The sequence below is a fragment of the Xiphias gladius genome, chromosome 3 (assembly GCF_016859285.1).
Source record: "Xiphias gladius isolate SHS-SW01 ecotype Sanya breed wild chromosome 3, ASM1685928v1, whole genome shotgun sequence".
NCBI classification, from domain to species: Eukaryota; Metazoa; Chordata; class Actinopteri; order Istiophoriformes; family Xiphiidae; genus Xiphias; species Xiphias gladius.
This window is the reverse complement of record NC_053402.1, coordinates 21,391,155-21,418,917: the sequence shown is the minus strand read 5'-3', so window position 1 is coordinate 21,418,917 and position 27,763 is coordinate 21,391,155. Positions and strand designations below refer to the sequence as shown.

Here is a 27,763-nt window from a genome sequence, read left to right as displayed (position 1 = left end):
CAAATCTCTTCTCCATATTCCCACATGTTTGGAGTGTGATTTCCCTTCATATATTCAAAGTGAAACTAGCATTTCACTTTGGCAGTGTCTTCTAACATCAGTGTTGCTGCATGTATCCATGAAAATTAAATCTCTGTGTAGGATTTGTTGAGAAATGCTGGCATATTTTAATCACTACCTTTTCTATATTATCACACAGACAGAGCATAATGCAGGATCAACATGAATGCGGTTTTGCAGATGTATGTGAGGCAGTGCCTGTGATATTGGATTTTCTGGTTGCTATTTAATTTCTGTTCTCTTGGGAAACTCAAAATAGTTTAGATATAGGTATAGAAAATGATGAAAACTGTTGTGCATTTCGTTTTCTCACAAGACTAGGTGTGTGTATGCTGTGTGTATGCCCATATACGTAAGTGAAAGACAGCCCTTGCTGAACCTGCAGTTACAGCCAATTTGCCGTGATCACAGTGACAAGTGTCTCTGTATGGATACGTAGTAATTAGCTAAGAGGAGATGGAGAAAGGTTGGAGTTGGTGGGGCATTAGAAGGATCTGTCATAGGGCCCCACTCATCTCAGCTCTCCAAAATCTGTCAGGAGGCTTGTCTGGGGCCCGCCCCCCCAGTCCCCTCCCTCACACTTGGCTGCTCCAGTTAATTGAAGCCACTCCAGATCAGTTAGAGGAGCTGGATCTATACACCTTAACAGACCATGCTGCTCACCTGACCTGTCAGTCAGCACTGCCAGCTGCCTACCACACACAACCACATCCCAACACACCGTCCTCTTTCACATTTACCATCCCCAGAACACAGCAGGGATCAAAGGGAGATGCACAGTATATACCCGCCCCAACCCACCTCACTAGATCTGTTCCAGTTGCAGTCTAAGCCAGGATGCATTTGCTGCAGTCAGTTTTGAAGAAGTGTATCTAAACTCTTGCGCTTTTAGTTTTAGTTTTCTTTTCTTTTTTTCTTTCATTTAGACAGATGAGACTAGTGACTTTTAATCTCAGGTGGCATCAAATAAGAATGTGGGACAATGTGGACCTCAAGTGAACTGTAAAGCACTTTGTTAGGAGCTCGACCTACATCTACAAGATGTGACCCTGCAATACAGTTTTATGGCTATAAGGAGATGGATGTAGTAATCTGATAGCTGGTACTCTTGTTATGCTTGGCTTTTCAAGCCAAGCATAACAGCCAAGCATAAATGAACCAAGGGCAAACTTGCACTCAAGATGCATTGAAATGCCTTTTTAGTACATGGCACATTTATAAACTCTGAAGCTCAGTGCAAACAAAGAGCCAAGATTGCAAGTCCACAAAGCTCAGCTAAAGTGACATAGACTGCATTTGGATTTGTCTGTCTAATTTGCTTACCACATGGCTTTTGTTGATAAATTATGGCTAAATTGAAAATTGTCCATGGTTATTATAAAAGCAACCAGTGCATAAAGGAAGCAGAGAAACAAATTGTCCCCTGATTTTGACCAGAACAAGCTGACTAAGATTTGCAAAGACCATAAAAGTGATACCTTCGTTATCCCTGCAGAGAAATTTTCTATTCCTTTGGCCAAAGCACATAGTTAGATGGACGATCAGCAAATCTTTATACCTAACAGACAAAATAGGTTGGTTGTCAGTACTTTCCAATGTGTCTTATATGACTGTCCCAAAAACAAATTGTATGAGGGTTTATGATTTGCAAACTCTATGGTTAAGGTCTGGGTGAGTTTAGAGGCTAGGAAAAGATTGTGGTCATGTTTAAAAGAAACCAAATGGTAGACAGGGCTTTGGTGTGGAAGTCACACATGCATTTGCTGCTGAGACAGGACAGCCGGCATTAACATGACTGCAAGAGGTTGTTTGCCATAAACGTGAACCTATGTAGGCAGTTTTAGGAATTGGAGCACATTGAAACAAAATGCTGTCATTTTATGGTGAGGAAAGTCTCAAAGGACAATTCTCCTGGGAATGGCGAGTGGCTCAGTGTCTTGCTCAACGACACATCAGCAGGGAGGATGGTTGCTACTAGTTTACACCTATACTGTAGGTCCACCAGTTGAAGGATTGTCACTGCAACACCCTGCTGCCCTGAAGGCTGAAACATGCCGCTCTGACATCCTGCAGGAATTCGGCAGAGTTAAATAGTCTACTCTTAAATGCTGTTCTCTTATCTTGGTTCTGCAGTGCTTCTCCTTATGAAACTGAACACTGGGAATGTGTGAGGTAGAACCACAGGGAATAGATCTTTTTGAGACAATCCACTCAGGAGTGAACATCTAAAATGAGAAGTGGAGTTTGTGTATTGTTGGAAATGCCAGGCTTCTCCTCATTCGGTGTGCATTCTTGAGCGAGCCTTTAGTTGTAGCTCAGTCAGCTGACATTTAATGCTTGGCCATTACATACTCTGCTGCTGCTTCAGTATAGGCTTGGTTGTTACCGGCATGAATATGAACAGACAGATGTGACAGCTGGCCAGCCATATGTGACAAGCCTTTTAGATCTTTATGCCTTAATTATTCCTTCCCTTGGGACCAATATTGACATTTTAGGTCTTAACACTCAGACCTTATAAACTGCCAGCCTCCAGTTGGCATTATCTGTCTCTTGGCAACCTCCAAACCGATGAGAAAGGTGCTTGATAACTGCTCGCAGCTAAATTTGTGTCTGTCAGCTGTGTTGAAATGGCTGTTTTCAAATTTATAACTGTTGTAAAAATCATTGTCTGTATATCGTGTCTGTTGTTTACTGATAAGTAGCTCTGTCAAAGGCGTCTTCTGATTTTCCTTAATGAAGTTTTTGTGGGAGTTTTTCTTCATATTCAGTGAGGGTCTGAGGTTGGAAGGCATCATTTTCATTCATTTTTATTGTGTGGGAGTTGAGAAACCCTTTGAGACTCACTGTGATTAGAAGCTATACAAATAAATTTGACTTAATTAATAACTGGAAGTGGAAGTTTTATTATTTTGAACACTGTATCATTAAATATTTACATCTCTGCTGCAGTTTTCACACAGCTCCAACAATCCTTCATGCAACCATGTTTTGTTTTTTGTTTTTTTGTAATTTTGACGATATCACACCACAGGAGAGCACATTTATAGTTTCCTCATGTATTATGTTGAATGAGCTGCTGCCATACTTTTATTAAAGTTTTTAAAAGAAAACACATTCACATGTGTTTTTTAATCACATTTCAGTTAAAACGGTGTTCATAGAAGTGGAGAAACCTCTGTTATTCTCTCTATGAATCTTTTTCTGTCTCCTTGTTCTCCTCCGTGTCGTCCACGTCTGTCTCACCTGTGTCGTCCAACGGATTTTGATGTCTTTTTGTTATCACAGGCTCTAATTTCAGTTCCCGCAGCAACCCTTTGGCTCCCTCCACTTATACCTCCTCTCTCGTCTTTCTGTGCTCCTTGTTAAGTGTCGAAGAGCTGGCTAGTGATTGGGTTTTATTTATATTTTCCCTCTGGTAGGGTTCCCTTTGATGGGGCACACATGTCTTGACTCTTGACCAAGTCTGCCTTTCTTTCAACTATATCTTAATATTATTTCTTTCCGGCGTTCTTGTTTGCCTTCTTCCCAACTTGCCTCTTTCCTTTATTTTCCCTCCCTTTCTTGTTTTATTGCAGTCCGTCTTTGTGTTTTCTTGTTTTTGTCATGACACTGCAGACGGCCACTGTTAGCTGTCAGTTGCGCAGTAAATTGTGGTCATTCAAGGACACTAGGTGGTCACTGCTTATCCAAGGCATACTTGGATGCAAATTAGTTGGTTCAGTGTGCCTTGTCAGATTGTTTGCTTTTATGCAGACCAAGTTTAACCAAACTCTTGGTTCATTGTAAAATTTTAGTTAAACACACAACTAAATAGAAATACACATTTTTTGCATACCTTAGGCTTGCATGACATTGATTGTTTTCTTATTCAAATACCTAATAACTATTTTTCATTTCATTGCAATACCACTATATGCTTACTTTCCCCCAGTAGAGTTCACTTATTATACTATAACTATAATGCTTAGTACAGATTTAGACATTCATTAAAATCATACTGTTTTATTATCTGTCCTAATTCAGTATTAAGCGCCAAATTGTTTGCGTCTGTGTTCGCTAAAAGAAGATGAGCACATATGACTTCAACTCAAACGTAGGGGAATAAATTTGTCCTAACAGTCTTTTTTTTCTGTGCATCCCTGAAAGGTTTTCTGTGAGATGCTGACTTTCACAGTGCTGTCTTAAGTGAGAATGTGTTATTGTAAATATCAAAGCTGGGAAATCTCCTCCTATTGTTTGTTATGTTCAGTTTATAGAAATACACAGACAATGTATTTATAGTTTATCGATTTATAAGGCTCTAGTAATTGGCAAGTTTACACAAATATTCTTCTATAGCCAAAAACAAGTGAATATGTGCACCTCTAACTAACAAATGAATAATCAACATACCAAACTGATGTAATATAACAGGCATAATTTTGATGTATTTGTATTTCTGGGTAATTATGGCCAGATACCAGTGAGCTGATTTATATATCGTGCACCCCTGCAAGTAGCCTAAATTCAGTTTGATAACATACTGAGTACGACTAGTTCAATATAGATGAATCATGGGATTGGACAGTGTGATGCTTGTTTATTTCCCAGCAGGATTTTTTTCTTTGCCTTTTCTTTCTTTCTTTGTCTCCTATTGTTCATCCTTCCTCTCTTCACTATCTCTGTTTTTTCGTCTCTCCACACATACGCCCCAATAACATCTTTTGAAACTGTTACAGTGTGCATTAGATATCGTAATGGCATAATGGCAAGTGCCCACACCTTCATGTCTAAAACTGCAGGTGTTCGTGTTTTTTAAATTGGTCCAGCTCTTTAGAAGTGAATATCAACTACAGGAAATTACTCTAAAACCCAAAGCTTTATGGGCGTAATCAAATGGATTATGGTGTCTCATGGTCAAAACTACAAAGTAGTATTTCTATTTGAAAATTTTCTGAATGACTGAAGAAAATAGTTTATCCAATTATTAGTGTTAATTTTGTCAGTTATTTTTAGATTTAGACTTAGTCTTAGTCATCAGATAAAAAGTCAACGCTCGTTTTAGTCATATTTAGTCAACCTCACCCTTTTTATTTTAAGTCAGTTTTTAATTGACTAAAACTCTGGATATTTTAGTCTTATCTTAGTCAAAGAAAATTTTAGTCTAGTTTTAGTCAAGACACAAATGAGTGTTTTAGTCAAACTTCAGCAAACTGCTTCCAAATAAGAACAATGAAGTCTGGAAAGATGCAACAATATTAGCAAATCCAATGCAATTTAACTCTTGCAATATTAGTCAATCAGAAAGTAAACAGAGAAAAGAAAACCCTTCACAGTCAAACATTACCTTGTACAACAGCTCTGCAATAAATTTGTGAATAATATATTTGTAACCTCTTTGCACACAAAGCAAGCTAAGTACTAGACAGCTAACTACTGCCCAATGGACTTTATTCAAGCCCAAAACAATCTTCTACATTATATGCTGTGCATTTTAATACCCAACAGAGGTCTCAAATAGACTACATTTGGCTATCACGGACCAATTCAAACTCAACTATACCTGAGATGTGTAGGCTAAGGCAATTAAGCTGTGATAGCATATTTAATATGACAAAAAACATAAAACCCATCACAAGAAAAAGGTTGGCCAATGTAGCTGACTGGCCAACTGACTTTCAGTGAGACTAAATCCTCATCTGAAGCAATGTAGCAATGTCCTGTTGTTGTGAGATGCTAATAGATACTGTTACACCACTGCCTTTAGTAGTTGGCTTAATGTCTTTATAAGTAATGTAACGTTATTCAACATCTTAACGTTAGGTTACCTCACTTTCTGTGTGTTACGTCAACGAAAATCTTCGTCAACGAAAATATAGAGATTTCGGTAAAGTTTTTATTTTTTAAACTACATTTTAGTCTTTTTTTTTTTTTCATCAATGATATTGCATTTTTACATATTCACAGTTAGCTTTTAATGACGTTGGTGTTGTCTAGTCATCGTCTCGTCATAGTCATGGAAAAAAAAGGTTGTGGTGAACATATTTAGTCATATTCTTTATTTAACAAAATGAACCATACCCGTTACTTAAGGACAAGTCCAACTTGCTTTTTAAAGTCAAAGGCATTGGAATTTAATTTTTTTCCGACAGCAGTCTTCCTTGCTTTCTTTCTTTCTTATTGGTTTCTCATAGGTCATATTATTCTGTGAACAAAACCTGTTTATGTTTGTGAGAAAAAGGTAGGCCCCATCAACTCCTCCATATTGTACTTCTCCTTCATTCCCAACTCGTATTATCTATATGTATTTACGGTGTATTTATGTATTCAACTTGGTCTAAGAGTAATGTTGTGCGGCTTCCCACTGTTGTGTTTTTCCTCATCTTCTTTCTTTCTCTGTTTGTCTGCCTCTCTCCCTCCGTCCATCACTGCAAGTTGTTGCCACCATCTCGGCATCTGTCGAAGTACAGAAAGTCTTTTTGGTACTTTTGATTTGCTGTTCAGAGATTGGAATGTGCTTGCCTGACTCAAATGACTTCATCATTCTTAGAAGAGGTCTCGGCCAAAGGCAGTCTGATTCGACTGATTTGTCAGTGCCATTTAGACAAAAGACGAAATGTGCCGAATAGTTAACATGAGTAATTTCAAATGGCAGAATGGGCGGAGACAATGAGTTTTAAGGCTGAAAGTTTGATAGTGGCAGGAGTGCTCCTAGAGATAGTGAAAGAGAGATAAATTAAGAAGGCTTGGATTTGGAGCATAACTGTTGGTTACGGTCCCAGATTTACTGTGGCGATCTGAAATGTCACTGTGTGTATGTGTGTGTGTTTATGGTAGTCTAGCAGCTTTATCTGCCTGGCATTTCCTGCTTTCAGAACCGACTATGGCACCAGGCACCATCTGATGACCCCCCCCCAAAAGGCTCTGCGCTGCAAAGAGTATTGAGGGGAACACGTGTAATCTTAACATGAATTAGGACGGCTTGGTTATGGAGGATGACAGACAGGGTTTTGTCACCTTTACCAACACCAGCAGTTATTTTGTGGGTGTTATCTAAATAGTGTTGTGGGAGTTTGGATACGATTCCTCCAAGCTGGCTTTTCTGTGAGCCCCTGTGTGCAGGTAATGAAACTGATCTCAAATCAGACTGCCGGCTGATTATTACGGATGATATGACACATTCAAAGTTGCCTGGAATCAGCTTCTGGCTGCAACTTTGCAGTCTTTCCCATTTCAGTTCTGCAAGGAAAGGGGTTGGCATTTAGGCGCCAGCAGCAAGACATTTACGACTGCAGGTACTCAGCGCCTACCACCATCTCAGGTAGGGTTCTTCTGTGAGTGAATATTGAAAATGTCACCTGAAAATTATATTTAAATATTCAAACCACATTAACATACCATATACAGTACCACACAAATGGAGTATACTTTTACTTTAATGCATAATAGGCTAAAATTGTGAGAAAACACTGTGAGCAATGAGTACAGGCTCATGCTCATTCATCTGACGTATTTTTGTTTGCACTTGTGGAAAAAATCAATCAGTATTAGTTGAGTCAAGTTTTGCTGATGATTCTATTTTAAAAGTTTTTTTTTTTTTCACACTTGTCGTCTCATCTGTCCAGCAGTATTTTTCTGTGTTTTACTGGCATTTCCTTTTTTTTTTTTTTAATTATCATGGCAATGGTTTGACACTTTTCCGAGTGAGATGACTCATTTTCAGCCCATAATGTATAATGTATGTGCTCCTTAATGTACAGATAACAATGTATAAAAGGTGAGGAGATCACTTTTTGTTTTAAAAGATCCATCTTTTATGGATTTAATGGAGAGCATTTAAATTTCTCCATAAATATAAATGAATGAGTGTCTGAGTGTGTATATGTGTGTAAATGTGGTAATTGGGAGCCAGAGTGACGTCGGGGCACACAAAGGAAGTAACCCTTGTCGTACCAAGTGCAACCGATTGATAGAATTGAACTTATTAGCGCAGCTACCTTTCCTCTCCCTTCCTTCCACTGAAAAGAGCAACAGTAAAGCAGTAAGACAGAGAGCACCCTGTGCACCTGTCTCCCTGTCTCCAAATCTCCTCAATGGTCTGTGAGACTCTGTCTGGGTTTTTCTACACAGTATAAGTGTATTTACTGTATTTGACTTCTGTATCTGTAGTAAATGAGAGAAGCTGAATAGGGATGAAAAACCTTCTGATAAAATGTATTATTTTGGTTGACAAACTATGTGATAAATAGTGAGATAGATGCATTCACTCATTAAATTAAAACCAGAATGGCAGTGGTTTTATAACCATTAGCTAGAGCATTACATGATTACTAAAAGCATGTCTTTGTTTTCTTTGGTTGTTATGAAATGTGGCCTCACATCAGTAGACACCAAAGGAAAATAACTGACGACTGACAACTTCACACTTTTCTTGTTGACGTGTACACGTCAAGAGTTTCTGCATTCAGAAAGCCAATTTACTCACCTCAGTAGAGCAGAGGGAAACACATCTAATTGCATTTTACATTCTGCAGCATTTCAAACATCAGTTCAGAATTTGCTTGACTTTTGAGTTTTGTATGTGATTTTGTTTACTTCTAACTTCTAACTATTTCTAACTACTTTTCTGATCTGGCGCCCCTATTGGCGGGATGGCATCATTTGTCCGTACCAACCACAACCGTTACAAGTTACTGTTGAAAAATAAAACTGTTTTATGATGTAATAGTGCTATGGTTTGTTTAAGGTTTGGTTAGGTTTTGGCACAAAAATGACTTGGTTAGGTTTAGGGAGAGATCATGGTCCAGGTTGAAATAAGTAACTTAGTTAAGGTTAGGGAAACATTGTGGTTTGAGTTCAAATGATCGCTTTGTTAGGGTTAGGGGAGCTTTGTCGTCATGGTTACATTAAAAACCATTTGATTTAGGCTTGGGAATGGTCATGGTTAAAAGAAACAAAAGCGTACTGTCTCACAATTTGTTGACCCATCCATCCACACAGACGTCCCTGTGTGGCCTTTGTCACCCCATTATAACATCACCTTATCTTCTCCTTTCCTCCCGACAAACAACCTATATTTATAATTCTTCTGGCTGTTAGAGGGCTTTGTGACTTGAACATAAACATATATTGTATTGGGCCACTTGCTAAAATGACTGATTCTGACGCATTTCTTGAGAGGATGACCCAGGACTACCGCTTATGATGATCCTTGCATGGTTTCTCCCTGCCTTAGCGGTTACTGCTGAATGGTCTCAGATGTAAGCTTCTCCAGGGAGAGGGAGACTAAATGTGACATCCGGTTAGAAGCAGGAATATTGCTCCCTGAGATGAAGATATGCTTTTGTGTGGAAGAATGCAAGTTTTGGCCCTGCCTCTCCCCCTTTAGGCATTAGATTGCCCTTGTTCACCGTCTTTCAGCACAGTGGTATGACAGTAGGGCAGGTTAAGTGAACAGTTGATCTTAATTGGCTCCTGCTCAGTCTGTACGTGTGTATGTGTGTGCGGATTCACTTGGCTTCAAAGTGCTCTATGCTAATTGAAAGACAGACAGTAGGGACACATCTACTTCACAAAAAGATGTTTACTTTTCATTGATATTTGGTTCATTGATGTTTTTCCCAGTTAGCTCCTCTGTCTCTAGAGACAGATACACATTGGGTATGTGATAGGATACTGAACAGCCAAATGGATGGTCTGGTACATCTTGCTGTCAATTATGTTTCTTGTATTTGAGGCTACATTAAGAAATTGTAGTTATTCCTTTTTTTTTTTTTTTTTTTTTCGCTCCAAAAACAGTGGACTTTAATGGAATGGATCCATACCAGGTTTGCCCACACTATTGCTCCTTTCCCCCTCTTTTTCCACTTGCTCACATGACTCACTCTACCTGTTTAAGATGAAATCTCACAAATTCAGTGACTTGTCCTGCTGCCGGCACTGTTCATCATTATAATCGTTGGAGCGAAGGGAGGATGTGGTGAAGAGAAAATGGAGAAAATAAGGGAGGAAAAACTCAGTTGGTCTGAAATGGCTCCCTGATATACTTATCCACTACTCTATATGTATATTGAACATAATAAAAACTCAGTACTTTACTCCTTTTTATGAGATTTTGTAAACTAATAATGCAGAATTATTTTGTGTCACCATTGTCATTTTAAGAGCAACAGCAAGCCATTGAATTAATGTTATTTTTTGTTCCATTGAGGGATTTTTTTTTTTTTTTTTTTACAGTTGTACAGTACATAAATGTTGAAAATATAATTCAGACTCTCAAATAAATTATGGCTGAATCTAAGTATAGTACACTTGGTAGCAAATGGTGAGCGATTCGGGACAAGGACCATAGAGAAGGGGGAGAGTAAAGGGAAGATGAAATTGCCCCTTGCTGAAATGAGCCTTTTATAGGTATCTGGGGATAGACAGAAATCAGTTTTACCTAAGGCTACGTTTCTGTGCCAAAGCAAGCTGACATGATTTCAAACTCTAATTAAAATGGAAAACAACATGAGGAGGAGGTTGGTGACAAAAGCCTGACATTGTCTTAACCTTTATGTGTGTAATTCTAATAACATCATGGTGTACTTTGAACATTGAATTGATTTTTGCAAAATGTTGCGTTTCTGTGTTAAATGTCATCACAACTACAAGTTCTGATACCTTGACGGGAAAATATTAGACTGGCTTGCATTGTAGTTACTGTTCGTTTATCAAGCTTTTGTATGAATAGCAAAGGTTGTCTCGCTCATCAAAGATTCATTCACTCCTTGTGGTTCACACGATGCAGCATTAGGTGGTTGGTAAAGTTTGGTATCCCTGTCTTTATCTTGTCATATGCCGAATTAGATCACAGTGCCCTTTATTCTACTCTATGGACAACATTCTGTGAGTGTACATACTGCATTCCTATGTTTTCACATTCACAGAAACAATTCTAACTTGACATTTTTTGCTCAGTACATAAGGAATAATAGATATTTAATTAAGTGTGTTTTATGAAGCATACGGCATCATTATTATTAACCCACAGTCAGATTTAATTATTTTCTAAGACTATTTTTATGGATTAGGTATCTCGTTTTGCATCATGCTTTAGTCTATAAAAGCGGAAACCTGTAGGCATATAAAGGTATTGACTGAGTGCATATATGATGTTCAACACCCTCTGTGAAAAGAGGAGGATCAGAATAGATTAGACAATCGGAGAGGATAAAGATAGAGCTAAAGACAGGCTTTGTTTTTGGTCCCCTTATGAGCCAGGGCTCCTGCTAATTACCAAGCTCTCTGGTCCTTGCTAAATGTGTTTGAAATCCACTGGATGCAGATAATTGAGCTGGAAATGTGTTACATGACAAAGTCACGCTGAAGGACAATCACTAAAAAAGGCCTCCTCTCCACACCCCTCCTGTTTTCTCCGTCAGACACACTTTTGAAATAAAACTCCCCCAAATAATTCATTCCATGGCGTTTGTCTTTGTTGTTTTTAAGATTGAAGCTTAGGGGATGTTTGAGCCACCTATTGTGATAAGCTATATTCAAAACAGAGACAGGCCAATGGCATACACCCATCAGCCACAACATTAAAAACAGTTACTGGTGTATGTGTGTATGTGTATATATACGTGTATATGTATATGTATATGTATATGTGTGTGTGTGTGTGTGTGTGTGTGTGTGTGTGTGTGTGTGTATATATATATATATATATATATATATATATATATATATATATATACTTTAAACTGTATAAGCACTATGAACACCTCTATAACAAAGTAGTTCTTTGTTCCAAGCGCCAAAAAAGTCTGCTCAGACTGTTTAGACACAAAGGATATCAGTGGTCCAGCAGCTTTTGTAAGCAGGTTGTCTGGGCCCACTTTGGCTCCGCCAGCGGTCCGCGTTAAATCAGGTGATTTTTTTTTTGTGTGTGTGTGTGTGTGTGTGTGTGTCCCCCCAATGGACAGCATTGGTTTTGCCCAGTGATCATGTCAGTGTCATTGTTGTGTTATCAACCTTTTTGCTGCTTGGGCTGACTTTTGTAATACTTTTTATTTACACATCTTTTTTTAGTCGCAATTGCAAGTGAAAGTCTGGCACTGTGGAGTAGGCCTGTTTTTTCTTTCTTGTTGCCGAACTAATTGCTTTTAAACTTTAGTTTAGGGATGTGAGCCTCGAAAAATCCCTCACACATCATCATAGCAAAGTAGAAAAAATGTTTTATAGCCACAGGCTGAATGTTTCTGTCCATGCATCTAAGTTTTCTCTCAGCTAAGCAGGGGCCTGTACTTAAAATTTCATATAGCCTAAATCTTAAATTGATTTCAGTGATTCATATGAAAATGGATTTACTAGCCTGGATACATAGATCTTGGGCAGAGATGGGCCTCCCCTGAGAATGTACGAGTAAAGTGAAAACAAGGTGAAGAGAAACTCCCTGTCATTCTATTTGCATTTTAATTATAAATTGCATCATTGCACTGAGTGCAGGAACATACCAAATCCCTCTTCCTCCATTAACTCCTCCCTTTTGCTTCAAGCTTGGCTCACTTCATGAGAATGAAACGTAACGCAGAGAGCCTCTGCAGGCCAGAAAATAAACAAGGAGGGGTAATATGTAAGAGCACATCTAGTACAGTCATGTGGATGAAGGTGAAAGAAGCATCACTTCAGGGCGAGTATGCAAACATTGTTGCACAAACAGTGTTCCCTATCATCTTCGTTCAGGGAAAGGAAGCGATATATTATCAAAAAAGATTTATATTTTGATAGTCAGACAGACTTTGCTGTTTATTAGTGGATTTCTGTGTTGGAGAAGAAGACACAGAGTGTGAGAGAGCTGTGGGCTTGCTGGAACCAGTATCATTTTGTCATTTAGAAAGCACCTCCCTGTTGTTATCTTAGCTACATGGGCTCACTGTGGCTTGATGTCTGCCTCTGAGTATATAATTTTTATTTTTCAAGTATAAAAATTTCACAGTGGATGTGCCTCACTCTGCTGTGTGTGTGTGTGTGTGTGTGTGTGTGTGTGTGTGTGTGTGTGTGTGTGTGTGTGTGTGTGTGTGTGTGTGCCGGCCGTCACTTGTGTAGAAGTGAAGGTTTTGCCACATAAGTGTTGTGCTGCGAGTATAGACGGTTAATTGATCACATTGGAGTGGAGCGCAAGGACAGATTGCAAGGGCGCAGACTGACAGGTTTTAGAGGTGGGGCTTAAAGCTCCAGTCTGGATGTTTCACAGGATGGCAGTGTTTATACACACATACGGTATTTACACACTGGCCTTTATTTACAAGGGTTATGTGTGTAAACCACATGCAAAACTGTTAACGTTGCTGAATCCTGTACTGTAATACTGTTTTTGTTTTTTGTTTTTTTTCGTTTTTTCTTGCAGGCCAGTCTTATTAAATAAGTAATATCTGATGTTTTTAGCTGAGTGTGCAAAATATTATGACAGTAGTATGCAAATAGATTGATTTGCATGTGTGATGTGATTTACCGACAGCGAAAGTCATTGCGGTAAAGGTATTTGTGTGTGTAATGAAGTACACCAGATCATGTATTTATCAGACAGTCATTCACAAATTGCATCTTCGTAGCAAAATATGTGAACTTCAGAGAGATCAAGTGTTAACATTTTTATTTTGATTTTCAGTTCAAGTAAATGACTTGCAAAGATGAGTTAAATATATACAGCAGGTAAATGTTGTGTTGAGGAATGTCTTTTGTTTGTGTTTGGATTTGGGATTGGACCTTTTATACTGAGACACTGAGTCGCACAGCAGCTGTTGCAACACCAGAGCAAAGCTGAGATTTGGGGGAGATCACAAAGGATGGAGAGATGGAGAGGTAGAAGAAGGGATGATGGCAAGGGCCACATGCTGATAAAATGTGCTCTTCTTTTGTGTCTTTTGTTTTGCCTTGGCAACACATTAGGCTAAAACAGCTTCAAGACGCTGTAGTCAATAACTATATTACATGATGAATGAAGACACAGTGATGTGATTTTTCCCTCATATCACCTTGGCTTGACTATTGTACTGTTCCCTATGTGACATGCAGTTCTGAGTAAAATAAGTTATTATAGAGTAATCACAGCGAGTATTTATCCCTGGTCATTGTGGACATAGCTATTTTTTGCTTGGCAATGATTGAAGTTATTTTTACTAATCTCAGTACAGCAGTCCATTTGTTCAGTATGTTCATATATCAGTCTTCTGTCAATGCAGTGGGACGTGATCTCTTAGAAATGAAGTCCAAAACATCAGCGAAGTGACTACTTGTCTGTAAAGATGACACCAAAATGAAGTTAACTGATATTACCACTTATACTGGTGATCAGTTTACTTACTTCACTGTGAAGTGAAGCCAGGATATTATCTTTATTAATTTGGGCCAAGCTATCTCACTGTGCGACTTATTACAGCGTTTCTGTTATCTTAGCTGCTCAAATGAATACGTTTCTCAATTTTATGTGTTCTAAAGAAGGAAATGTAATCAAAACACGGGACCCAAGCAGTAAGGAAGAAGTGTGGCATTAGCATGGTTGCCTGGTTTCATAGCAATCTCGTGTGGGTTTCAGAGGGGCAGAGAAAATGGGAAGTTTAGTTGATGGTTTAAAAAGGGGAGACATAAGAAGACAGAGAGAGGTAGTGGGAGAACATACCATCAGTGATATGGAGAGGGATGGTGATGCTGTTTCACTGGGGTTAGCTCCATGGTTCAGGGAGGGTCTCTGTCTCTGCCAGCGCCTCTTAATCCATCACACCTCCTGCAGCCCTGGATCTGACACACTCCAGTGTCTCCCCTACCCGCTGCTGAATTTGCACTCAACCCTGTCATGCATGTGTGCCTAATTGTCCCGGCATTCTCTTATCCCTGTTTTCACCCTCTTTTTCTCTCTCTCAGTGAGTGTCAGGGCTTTCAGCAGTGCCTCGGGCAAAATGGACAGACGCTGTTTTACAGCAGACATGTTTTAATACGTGCTCCACATTCAGCCTTGTTCACACATGTGTGTATTTCGCCGACACTTGAGAGACAATTCTACTTCTTTCTGCCTATTTTACCTGCCAGTCTCGCCTGTGGCAATTTCTTAAATTTTTTCAAATTTTATATTTCCTTGCCAATAATGTCAGAGACATCTCAGCGCTACTCTCCTTTCTCAAGACTGTCTGCTTGTCTGCTGCCCAAACTCTTGAATCTTTTCACAGAGGGTTGGAAACACTTCCTTCATATGATTCCTGTGTGTGTGCTTATTTGACAGGAATGCACCTCCAGCCAGCTGTGTATGATTTTTAGAAATGGTGGTCAGCTACTTCACTTGATCAGTCTTGCTGATCCCTCAGATGCATGTGCACATGCTCCCTGTAAGCTTATATTGGAGCTGCTCTATGTGTTTAATGGAATCTGACCTTATAATGAGCAGGATTCATTAACCCTCTGTCAGATTTCTCACCAGAGCTAAAGGGTAGAAGCTGGCAGTGGGAGGAAGGTTAGGAGCGCATAGGGTTCACTCTAAGCTGTGGAAAAGAGAGCTAGCATGCGGGCGTTTGATTTACGTTCAAAAATGCCTCATGCATACGCTCAAAGTTGCAACACTCTGTCACTTAGCCTCAGCTTTTTGGCATGTTTTCAGTCTTTGTAGTCTGTCCCTCTTAACTCTGCAGCCCGTCTCTGTACCTAACTGTTTCACTTGCTACCTATTGTCGCACAAGGTGACCCTCTAAACACTCCGGGATGGCTGCTGTGATCGCAGCCATTTCTGCAGCAGCCAAACCACGCAGCTCCACCCCCTGTCCACCTGGTGGTGGTGTCTCAGCACCGTGCCACTTGTTTTCTTCTCCTCCCAGTAGGAGGTGGGGCCCGGAGGGAGAAGTCGTTGGGTGGTTCTGTGTATTTGATGCCTCCCTTCCACTTTGCAAGTTAAAGGGAATTTAGATAGAGATGTGTTGTTTGTGTGCACGTGTGCCCACATATACAGTGTGTTTTTGTTTTTTTTCTTTTATGATGAATTTATTTTCTGTTTTTGAGAGTCTGAGCAATAGCTGTAATGAATTCCAGAGGGCTTTCCATCTCTCTATTCTGTAAGTCTTCACCTCCCATTTCACAGCAGGCCTGGTCGCCTGAAGTCCCTGCCATATGGCCTTACTGAAGGATTTTTGGGATAAACTTGACTATGTCATATAATGGACTTATCATCATCTCCAGCAGCTATAGTATATGTGCATCTTTCAAGTGATATTTACAGCATCTTTACATACAATTTATGTGCCTTTGGAATTGATAATTGTATGAACAAAATCTGATCTAGTATAGCAGAGCAAAACAGTGCCTGCATTTGCAGATGCTATTGTAACAGTGATGATTTATTTTTAGGGATTGTAATGATACAGTTTTTGTATTTTGCAAGTATCTGACAGTAGCAGTAGAGATCAGACACAAAACATTGGGACAGAGAGGGGTATGACATGTAACAAATGTCCGTGGCTTGAGCTGAACCAGAGACATTGCCGTAAGTTAGCTGCATTATACATAACCAACAGGCTGCTGGACGCCAAAGAACTTGTGTTTTATTAGAATGAATTGGCTCTGTGTAGCCGCAGAAAATTAAGGTATGAAATAACGATATGCAAATTTCACAAATAAGTTTTATGTCGACTGTCATAACTTCTCTCCTCCTGAAATACCTCATGCTATGGAATAAATAGCAGGAAACATGCAAAATGCAAAATATAACACCTACAAAATTTCTGGAGCCATGCGGACTGCATGGCTCTACAGATGGCAATGTAGAGCCATACATTCAGCATGGCTCCAACAAATGGTCCCAGCAATTTTGTACAAAATATCTAGATGACTTTTCATTGTTGTGGAATTTGCATAAGAGAAGTACTTAATATAGTAAAGCCAATAATTAGAGATACACACTTAGAAAAATATGAGCCAACATGCTAAATGTCTGTGCTAAATGTTAGCATGTGTTAAAAGAATGACAGGCAGTCGGCTTTTTATCCATGTCTGGCTATGGTCACTCTAACATAAAGGGTACGTGCGTGTTAAAAAAAAGTGTAAGAAATTGAGGGCTGGCTGGCAGTCGGTCGTTTGGGGCTTACCTTGAGTCGACATCAGCGGCCAGCTCAAGCAGCGGTCCCACAGTCGGCCAGCCCAAACACTGTTGTTGAAAACTTTCTTGTGGCAAAGTTCTGTGGCTGTTCCAGAACAAAACAATCTGGAGGTCGTTGGCTTAACAGCTTTCAGCAAAGGAAAGTAGGCAACCCGGTATAAGCTCTCTCTGACTCCAACATTAGGTCAACATGGTCCAATCTGCAACGCTGCTATGCATGAGCACTTACTGTACCAAGATCGCCAAGTCAATTGATAAGCCCTGTCCACTATGAGCCAGCCAGTGGAAAGAAGGAAAGTGATAATGTGAGCGTATTTGTTTGAGCTTACTACTCAACATGCATGTTGACAATATAGTTCTGAGTCTGAAATACTGTAAAACTTGCAACTGTACAGAGGATAAACACTTTTGATTTAGTTAACAGGGAAAGACTAGTCAATTCAGTTTTATTAGAAATTGACCCAAATCCCAAATTTATCACAAAGGGCTTTATACAATATATACAACATTGACCATCAGTTCTGAGGGTGTAAACTGGGCTTTTCTTTGATGCCATCATGAGGCCAAGCATTTGTGGTATAGATCTAAAAATAGCAAAGTTGGATCTTTTTGTTACTGGTGTGTAATTAGCATTACAGCCTGACAGGCCACTACTGTGGCAGTAGATGTTTAGTCCTGTTAGACTATATTTCAGTGGCAACAATATAATTTTACATTACAGTAGATAAAAAGTTAATACAAACATTGAGAAACGTTTCAGTAAGAGTTTTTGTTTTTGCTTAAGAGATGTACTAAAGATAATCGTACCATTTTGAAACATATTGTAACATACTTAAAATAAACCAGGTAAATATGCATTGTCTTCATAGACAGATTTGCAGGTTGGGGTGGCTATGCAGGCAAACAGCTATTCAGATTTTCAGCACAGATGGAAAAACAAATGAACGGAAATGTGTCGACAAGTATAAATATGCATTTTAAGCTGTTCACGTTATTCAGATATCAGATTTGCAGATGGAGGTAACATATGTGCAGAAATATATGCTATCACCATGTACAATTTACAGATGGAGTTAATATCACGGCACAAGCCTTATTACACCATGAGCTGATGTATTGACTCAGAGTGCAACATGAGGTTGTGGTGTGGTTACTGTATGTGGTGGCTGTAACGGTCTGGTCAGTATCTGGCCAGCTGGCAGCCTCCACTTCTCCTCCTAATGGGGGAGGCAGATGCACCATCACCTCACTTACCTCTTGTTTATACAGAGGAAGTTGAATCTATCTGTCTGTTGGTTTGTCAGACTCTCCTCCCCGGCGGGCCGGGTTGTGTGACAGAGAGATGGAGAGAGACGGAGGCTGGACTGGCAGAGTGAGAGCAGACTGTCTCTCTGTAATGAATATAAATGGGCTCCAGGTCTCACTCTCCTCATCGGGCTCCCCTCTCTGAAAGCAGGCATGGGACCTAAGATATGGGATAGATTTGGCCCATCCTCCTCCCCTCCCTCTTTTCGTAATCACACACTTGCTGCATTGTAGATACGGAACACACACAAAGATTGGGTAATGTGATAAAATGGCAAAATCTTTTGATAATGTAAGATACACATACCATATTATTGGTGAAACGATCATCAGTTAGTCAGTTGACAGAAAATGAATCGCCAACAATTTTGATAATTAATTAATCATTTATGTAAGTCATTTATCAAGCAAAAATGAAAAAACATTCTCTGGTTCCAGCTTCTGAAGTGTGAAGATTTGTTGATTTTCTTTTATATCAATGTAAAATCAATATATTTAGGTTTTGAACTGTTTGTTGGGGAAAAAAAAAAACCCTTGGGTTTTGGAATACTGTGATGGTCTTTTTTTGGAACTTGGAATCTGGCATTTCTTAGACTAAGCATGCAAACTGTGAATAAAAAAATGATCTACAGATTAATCATAACAAAAAAAAATAATTACTTGCAGCCCGATGTCCTACACTAAATCACAATATTACATCAGTTGTTCTTTTCTGTACAAAGGTCGACTCAGTCATGAACATTCATACAATCTAATGCAATTAAATGAAAAAGCCATGTAATAAGTAATATCTTTGCGAAGCTCTGATTTTCAATTGCTGTTTAGACTTGAGGAAAAATACACCCTCTACTAGAGCGTAATTAACATTATAGGCTTCACAATGGAGTATCCACTGCAGGGCCTTTGTGTGCATGTATGCAGTGTGATAAGCTGTTGTCTGGTTCTTTAGTTTTCTGAATTTGCTGGAGAGATGAAGACATATACTGTATACAATCTGAATTTGTTTGCTTTCTTTCTGTATTGCTGTCTCTAAGCACTCTTACCCTAATCATAATTCCCACTTCTTTTTATCCAACCTACGAGGTGCTGATGGAGCCCAAGTAGCTGCAACAAACACTTCAACCCTTATCTGGAGCAGAGCACTTCCATCACCTCCTTACTTTGTCTTTTAATTGCCTTTGGGGGAACACAGTCTTTGTAAAACCTCTGCCCATCATACACTGTAATTTGACATTATTTATTCTCTCTATGATGTGTGCATTATCACCTATTAGTCATTCTTCCTGTTCACACTATCATCATCTGATTTCCCATGACAAATGAACTGTCTGAAAACATTTCTGCTGAGGAAGTCAGATGGTTAGCACACATCTTCTCCATCTCTCAGAGTTGTTATGGCTGCTTTCCTTCTGCTGCTCTGCTCTTGATGTTTGTCATGAAAAGGATGAAAAAAAAAAAACATCTTAAGCTTTATTATGGTTAAGTGTCATCTGGGTCTATTTAGAAAGTTGTGAGGCTGTTAGCAGTGCTGCCAGTGTTCTTATGTTTTCTTAAATTGATTCCCTGTGATTGCTTGGCATTCATACAAGAAGAGCACTTGGTAAATTGTGCTTCAGATATGCTGTGAAACAAAGCCCAAATGATGACGCACATGCAGAGGAACACACGTGCGTGTACAAATCTGCATATACGCCCTCACTCACTCATATAGACTATAATTAATTGCCAGGAAGTCTCAGGTAATTTAAATTGCAAATCAGGACAGCCGTGTTCGCCCAACTTTTGTTATAAATATTTTATTGTTTTACTGAGCGAAAATGCCACCAGTGTTTTTCATCAGATACAAATAGTACAAAAGAAGAAAAGGGGGCACTGCATTGAAGAAGCTCAGAAGCAGGCGTTATCTCCAAACATTAATTAAGTCCTGTCTCGGTCTGGAGCTGTCAAGGCCTGGGTGTCGCCACTCCTGTCTCCAATCCACTCGTGAAGACAGAGGTCTCTCTCACTTTTTACCTTGCTCTCATTTCTCGGTCTGTCTCTCTGCGCTCTTGGTCTCATTCTCAGTTTCTGCCAAGTTTTCTCAGGTCCTGAACTTCTCTTTCAATCAGCTACTAATTAAGCAGTGGAGTGGAAGGGTTTCTTCGGCAGGAGATCGGGGGGACGTGCAGGTTCAGTGTGAAAAGCCAAATCCTGAGACCTTTTGATGACTTAGGTATGAAATGTGTGGAGAGGAACTTGAGTGTAGCAGGGGATATGAAACCAGCGGAAATGAGAGATTTAGGCAGCATAGAAATGAAGCTTTGAAACCAAACTGTGGCGTGTGCCTTTTTTTCTTCTTTTTTTTTTTTTTTTGCCAACAAGATTTTCCCATGAGGCTGCTTGTGTAGCAAAGGAACAAAAATGAGGCAAAAATAATGAGGAAGTTTCCCTTTGCCACAAACAGAAAGTGAGAGGGGATGTGGCCATAACGGTGTAAATCTCAACTGCAGCATTTCAGAAGGAAAAAAATCCTGGATACAGGTGCTTATAAAAAACAGTTTTAAACTTTCTAAGCCATTCCTGCCTTTTGAAAGTACTGTATGACCTTGTGTGTGTATTTGTATGAGTACAGACTGGCAACTTGAGATGAAAGTCTTAAGTCTTGCCCTTTCACTTGGCCATGGTGGACGGATGCAGCCTGGCTAGAATCAGATGGCTGACACAGCTGTCTGCTCCTCTCACAGCAAAACAAAGAAGAAACCACACGCGGATAAAGGAAGGCTTCCCTCACTGAAGCAGAACATGCGCTGTGAATGCCGAAGCCTCTTTTAAAAGAAATGAATTCAGAGCCCTTACTTCCTACTTGCTGGGAAATACTGCTCAATTAGACTAACCAATCAATTAGGAATTGCCTTGATATGCACAAACACAGGCACATACATACAACAACACACACAAGGTCACAGCTTTTCTTAGTAATGTGCTTCATATAAAGTCAGGTATTTTAATGACTGTCTTTCTGTGTCCCTACAGGCTACCTGTGGCTATTTTGGAGTCTGGCCATCCTGTTGTATTGGATTCATCTCTCCGTACGGCAGGTGTTATTTAAGAGGCTGTCAGTTTAACTTATTACTGGCCCTCTTCACCCGACGCCTGGCTGGTACTCTGGCCCCATTCAAGTTCTCTCCTCATCAAGGCTGGCAATGTCCAGAGTCCCAAGCCCCCCTCCCCTGGCGGAAATGTCCAGCGGCCCCGTGGCTGAGAGCTGGTGTTACACTCAGGTGAGGAGGGATGCATGACTTCTGGATGTGTGTTGGGAGGGTCTGTGATTGACTGCACAACATATACCAATTTTTGGTAGTTTTGAATACCAGGACTCTATACTGTCCCCGTGAAGTGGTGAAATATGTTTCATATGGTGCTCTAATCGGTTTTGTGGAAATAAATGTGAATTTTGCTGTTATTGATTAAGCAAAAATTTTCCACTGAATACAAGTTGAGATATATTTTTTTTTTTAGGAATTAAAGTTGTGATCAGTGTCTGACTTACTTACTGATAGATTTGCTATCCACCTAATACTGTACCTGAGGGCTGCTTGGAAGACATAAATGTGTTTTGTTTTTTTTTGTTTTCCTCAGTTGAATGGACATGAACCATGTCTAGGTTTTTCCAGTCACTGTGTGTTCCTGAGTGATTCAGTATCACAAGCATAATTTGTTTTTCACAAAAATTATTATCATTTTAGGTGTTTTCTTTCTTTTAAAGGTTACCTATACTGTGAAATTGTGTTTGTTTCAGTCATTGCAGTATAGGCCTTCCTAGTTCAGATATCACACTCCTGTTTAGAGCCAAGGTAGATAAAGTATGTCATTGATGATGTCTGTTTTTTCATCTTCCTGTCCTTGCAAAATTGTTTTTTTTTTTTCCTGCTGCTGCTTTTTCAATATCCTTTCTTCTTTCCCTTTGTTTGTTGTCAGTGTTTATTATGATGAAAGGCAGTTTTGATGTGTGGTTTTGAAGTCCAAGCTGACCAAACACTACTTACCCATATAGAATAGATAAATATATAAATAAAGAGATCTGGTTTTAGTTCTTCCTGTCTTTTCTGTTCAGATCAAAGTGGTGAAGTTCTCCTACATGTGGACCATCAACAACTTCAGCTTCTGTCGTGAGGAGATGGGAGAGGTCATCAAAAGCTCCACTTTCTCCTCAGGAGCCAACGACAAACTCAAATGGTTAGTGAAAGGCTGATCATTGGTGCTGTCAGATATTGAAATCTGTAAGGGAGTTCCTTGAGAACATTTTCTCAAACAGCTCTCTCAAAGCTTTTTCACTTGTTGCATTTGAGTGGTAGAACATTGTTTAATAGAGAATAAATCCATCAGCATCCAGGTGCTTTTGCTTTAGTTGTTTCTTGTGTGCCTTCATCTAATCTGTATTAGCACTGATGTTTACTTGAACGTTTGTTTGGAATAATAATTTTTGTATCTCTTTGTCATGCTTGAATTTAGACAACTCTTACTGTATCTTCTTTTTGTCACGTAATGAGTGAAAAATAAAACCATGATAAATACCAGGATAAATGTGTTCAACATAAATTTAAGCATACTATGACGGAGATACATTTTTAAATGTAAGTTACCTGCTCAGACTTACTTTACATTGATCAGCCGCAATATTATAACCAGTTATCGGTTTTAATGTTGTGGCTGAATGGTAAGTAAAAGTATATCTTGGGGGGTATATATTGGGGAAGTGGTCTTTTCCCATTTGTGAAAGTGGCCTGTATGTGTATGTATGTGTGTATATATAATAATATAATATAATATAATACAATATAATGATATTATCATGAACTACACTTTGACTTAGAGACTGAGCTAAACCAACACTTTGGACGGGTGAAGGTTGTGGATAGATGTGTCTGTAAAGCCAATGATGGAAAACAGTCTTTTATGTAAACAATCTTTACAGAATAAGTCTGAAATCCATTCATATTCACGAATAGCCCGACTGTAATTACTAGAATAATGTTCGTATTGCATACCAAAATGAAGAAAAATGTTTCCGGGAACTGAAGCTTCACATTACCTTTTAGCTTTATCTGCCTCACCAGAATGTATCTTCGTTTTCTTCCCTTTAGGTGTTTGCGTGTGAATCCTAAAGGTCTGGATGAGGAGAGCAAAGACTATCTGTCACTTTACTTGCTTTTAGTCAGCTGCCCAAAGAGTGAGGTGCGCGCCAAGTTTAAGTTTTCTATCCTCAATGCCAAGGGAGAAGAGACCAAAGCCATGGGTAAGTCAGAGCCACCAGGCCCTAACCAATCCCAGCCGTTCTTAACCAGCACTCTGAAACACTTAAATGAGTTCGAATTTTCAGTTTCTTTAACCATCCTCCATTTCAGTGATTTTCTTAATCTGTCATTGGAAACATGTTGGCATTAAAAACTATTTAAGGCCAACTTGCGTAGAAGTCTATGTTCAGCAGAAAACTGAGGAAAAGTCAAGTTTTGAGAGTTTCAAAATGAAAAACTCCTGTCACACCTGTGTCGTTGGGACACTGAAATTTGTAAATTTAGGAGGTGGGGAGTGTGTCTAATACACCAAGTGTGTCTAATAATCTGAAGTATTGATAACCATATGGGCTTGTGTAATCACTGCTGGATGGATTCATTTCTAGTAAATATATAATTCAAAGTAACGTGGGGCAATTTGGATTTTAATTAAAAAAGACCCAACCTTTTTAGAAGTCCTCCTCTGCCTCTCTCCCTGTTGATGAATTGGAATTGAATGCGCCTCAAACTCCTGCTTTTTTTTAATTAGGTTATGTTACGGGGAGGAAAAGCAAACTTGTGTGGAATTGAATTAGTGAGGGCCAGATGTGGCCGCTTCCTGGTTATCAGGCTTTCTGGCTGCCTCCTCTCCCCCAGTACCCTGCAGCATACTGTACAGGAAGTGTGGAGGAGAGAAGATGGGGCGGGTGGGAGGTAGGGAGAGGAGAGGAGAGGTGGGAGGCGGAAGTGTTTTTGAATCAGAGGCGTATGTGGTGAAACTGTGTACAACCCCCTGCAGTGCAGGTTGTGTAGAAAGGGAAATCATTTTTCCTGCTAAGAAACATTCCCCCATGTGAACTTGACACCCCCATCCACCAGTTTGTACTTTCAGTTTATCATTTGCTCACTCAGAAATCTCTTTCCTCCCTTTCACATTCACGATGCCCCTTTCTTTTTCTTTTACCTTTTTTTTTTTTAAATTCCACCTCTGTCCTGTAATGTTGGAATACCACCTCTTAATTCTCAGCAGCAGGCTCAAGAAACCTGAACCTCGCTGCGGTTATTGTCCTTATTGTCTCCACAATACCCCCTTGCTGGTGGCTATGTGGTGTTGCGGAGAGGATTTCCCTGTGGCAAAAAACAGAACTTTGAGGTATATGACTTCACTGCTCGGCCATTTCGTGAGCTCCATCTCCCTAAATGACCTCAGAAAAAGCCAGAATATGGGGAATACTGATTGAAGTGTAGAGGATCTAATATTCCTCTCTTTTTGTATCTCAAGGGGCTTTGGCTATAAATGGTGTGCTCTATGGTGCAAGCCCCATCCCATTTTTGCCATATGCCCTCCTTCAATCTTCCCACAATCCCCCTTGGGAGACCTGGGCCCTCCACTTCGCCTGTCCTGTCACAGGAGAAAATTACTGAACTGCCAGTATATTTGTGACAGTTTAGTGAGCACTCCGTCTAAGAATATGGCAGTAAAGATCGCTCTATTGGCTCTGGATAATTTAGAATCCAATTTAATCCCGACCTCTAGGAAAAAATGCCAAATAAAAACAAAGTGCCTTAATTAAGAAAGCTGGGTGGCTTTGGACTGTTTATGTGGCAGGTCACTGCTTGCATAAATTTCCGGAACAGAAATCTGAACACTGGATAAGGACAGGTTCAAAATTCTTGCTTAATTTTGTTGATATATTAGACCCAAAGGTTTTTACAGAGGGATTTTGAATATCTCTTTTCATCACTCCATAAATCAGAAAGTACTATTAACAGCCTAAAAATCCATTTAATTAAATGTTATATAAATCAGACTATGAATGATATATGAACTAACCCCTCTGTAAAAACCTTCACAATATACCGAAGATAGGAATAAAACTGGAAAGTTCGGTGTATGTAAGAGCTATTGAAGTGGAGAATTGGGGCTTGAGAAAACGGCTTTTAAACATATTTATTGTAATTGAAATCTAAAGATGCAGATAGACAAAGTGTAGTAAAATAAACACTCCAATATGTATTTTAGATGTTTTCTTTCTACTAGTCTGAAAGAAGACATGTAATGGAAGCAAAAATAGCCCAAAATCACACGTTTGACCTGTACATGAAAAAACAATGTTTTTGCCTGTAGTCTCTCACCTTAAATCAGAATAGTTAAGTAGAGGAATGGGTGAGTAATCAGTAAAGACAGAAATGTTTTGAAACTGTGAGCACACTGTACAGAAATATAGCAGAGCAACTTATCTATAATAGGTACATGTCAAAATCTCAGTACTGGGCCGAACAGCTGAGGGGCTGAAGTTTGTGTTTGAGGTGTCTGTTTGAATCTCTTTCTTTTGTAGCTTTTGGATTTCCCAAACTGAGAGGGTATACATTTTTTTTTGAGTTGAGGTTTACTATATTCGTGGGGTCTGAAAACCGGGAGCCTGTTTATACTTGTGGGGACTGACAGCTGTGTGGGGATCAAAATGCTGGACCCCACAAGTTTATTTGAGGATTAAGACTTGGTTTTAGGGTTAGGGTTAGGGTTAGGGATAGAAATGGGTTTAGGTTAGGGTTAGGGTTAGACATTCAGTTGTGATGGTTAAGGTTAGGGTAAGGGGCTAGGGAATGCATTATGTCAATGACGGGTCCCCACGAATATAGTAGAACAAGGATGTGTGTGTGTGTGAGAGAGAGAGAGAGTGTGCACATGCATACAGGCAATGACGATGTGTGTGTGTGTGTGTGTGTGTGTGTGTGTGTGTGTGTGTGTGTGTGTGAGAGAGAGAGAGTGTGCACATGCATACAGGCAATGATGATGTGTGTGTGTGTGTGTGGTGTGTGTGTGTGTGTGAGAGAGAGAGAGAGAGAGAGAGAGTGTGCACATGCATACAGGCAATGATGGTGTGTGTGTGTGTGTGTGTGTGTGTGTGTGTGTGTGTGTGTGTGTGTGTGTGTGCGCGCGCTGAGCTCAGCTAATGCCATGCTGCCATCTCCAGTGGGGCATCAGAAACCTGCACTGGCAGAGAAACAACTGCAGGTCAGATCGCTGGCGCTCACTCTTTCAGTGAGCTAGCCAAGGTGGCCGATGTGCAACCGCTCTGCCAGAATACCAAAAAGAGCTGGACAGTTGTGGAGGGGGTCCGTGCTACTGAGATATCCAACGGGAAAGATGTGAGTGGTGGAAAAAGACCAGTATGAATGAAAGATTGTCAAGCATAGTTCGAAGATTCTGTTATGTGTCACAGTGCACTTGTGTTGAGGACATATAGATGCCATTACCATAGGGGGAAATTATTATGACATTTGTGTGAAAAATCACAGTTACAATGAATGTACAGGTGGAACTCAATAAAGAAAATTGATGATTTTTCAAGTTTTTATCATGTTGTCATGCATTTTGATAGATTCCTGGCACCGAAGAGTGAAGTTTCTCACCGTGCCACAAAAAAGACTGAAGGTGATGAGGAAGGTGAGAAAAATAAGGTCTGAGCTGAAGAGAGAGAGAGAGAAGAAGAGGGAAGCAGGAGTGATGCCAGGGTGTTTAAGTGTGCAGGGCATCCATATTCAGGCGGAGGGCTCAGGGGCATGGTTGGCACACAGAACGAGAAGGTCGCCAGAAGACGAGCTGGCATGTAGAAAAATAACAGCCGACACAGCAGCCAGAGTCAACATCTCTCTTCTTGTCTGTCATTCTTTTGGCGTTATCTTTCACACATACAAGTTTAGCAAAATCCCTGCACTAACCACAACTCACTACCACCAACAGACCATACTCACATCCATTTCCTAAACTCTCAAAACCTATTGATGTGAAAGGGCAATTAGCATAGCCATCAGCTGACAACACGTCAGTCTATACAAGTGTATATTTATCTCACTTGTATAAGAGTGCAGATTTATTTCATTTAAAACTTTATTCACATCTCCGCGCTGATTCACAGTGGCTCGCATGAAGCACACTGATACACATATTAACATGACACACAGCCTTTTAGAGAAGAAAATCTAACATCTATTGAAGATTGAGCTCTCTGTAAGATGGTGTCATCACAAACATGTCTAT

The 27,763-nt window shown here is 39.7% G+C and overlaps 1 protein-coding gene across 6 annotated transcripts in view; it reads left to right on the top strand.

Annotated features, from left to right (window-relative positions):
- LOC120784792 (speckle type BTB/POZ protein) overlaps window positions 1-27,763 on the top strand; it is a 93,911-nt gene that overhangs the window by 20,968 nt on the left and 45,180 nt on the right. For 4 of the 6 annotated variants that reach the window (XR_005706496.1, XR_005706493.1, XR_005706497.1 and 1 more), the window contains exons 3-5: window positions 21,479-21,726; window positions 22,560-22,681; window positions 23,590-23,741. Coding sequence is in view for 1 of the 6 variants with exons in the window: in XM_040118892.1 (XP_039974826.1) it covers window positions 21,649-21,726; window positions 22,560-22,681; window positions 23,590-23,741 (352 nt within the window). In the remaining 5 variants the exon portion in view is untranslated. Of the gene's footprint in view, window positions 1-7,263; window positions 7,364-20,932; window positions 20,987-21,478; window positions 21,727-22,559; window positions 22,682-23,589; window positions 23,742-27,763 lie in introns of those variants that run through there. The other 2 variants (XR_005706498.1, XR_005706499.1) reach the window with 2 other exon arrangements.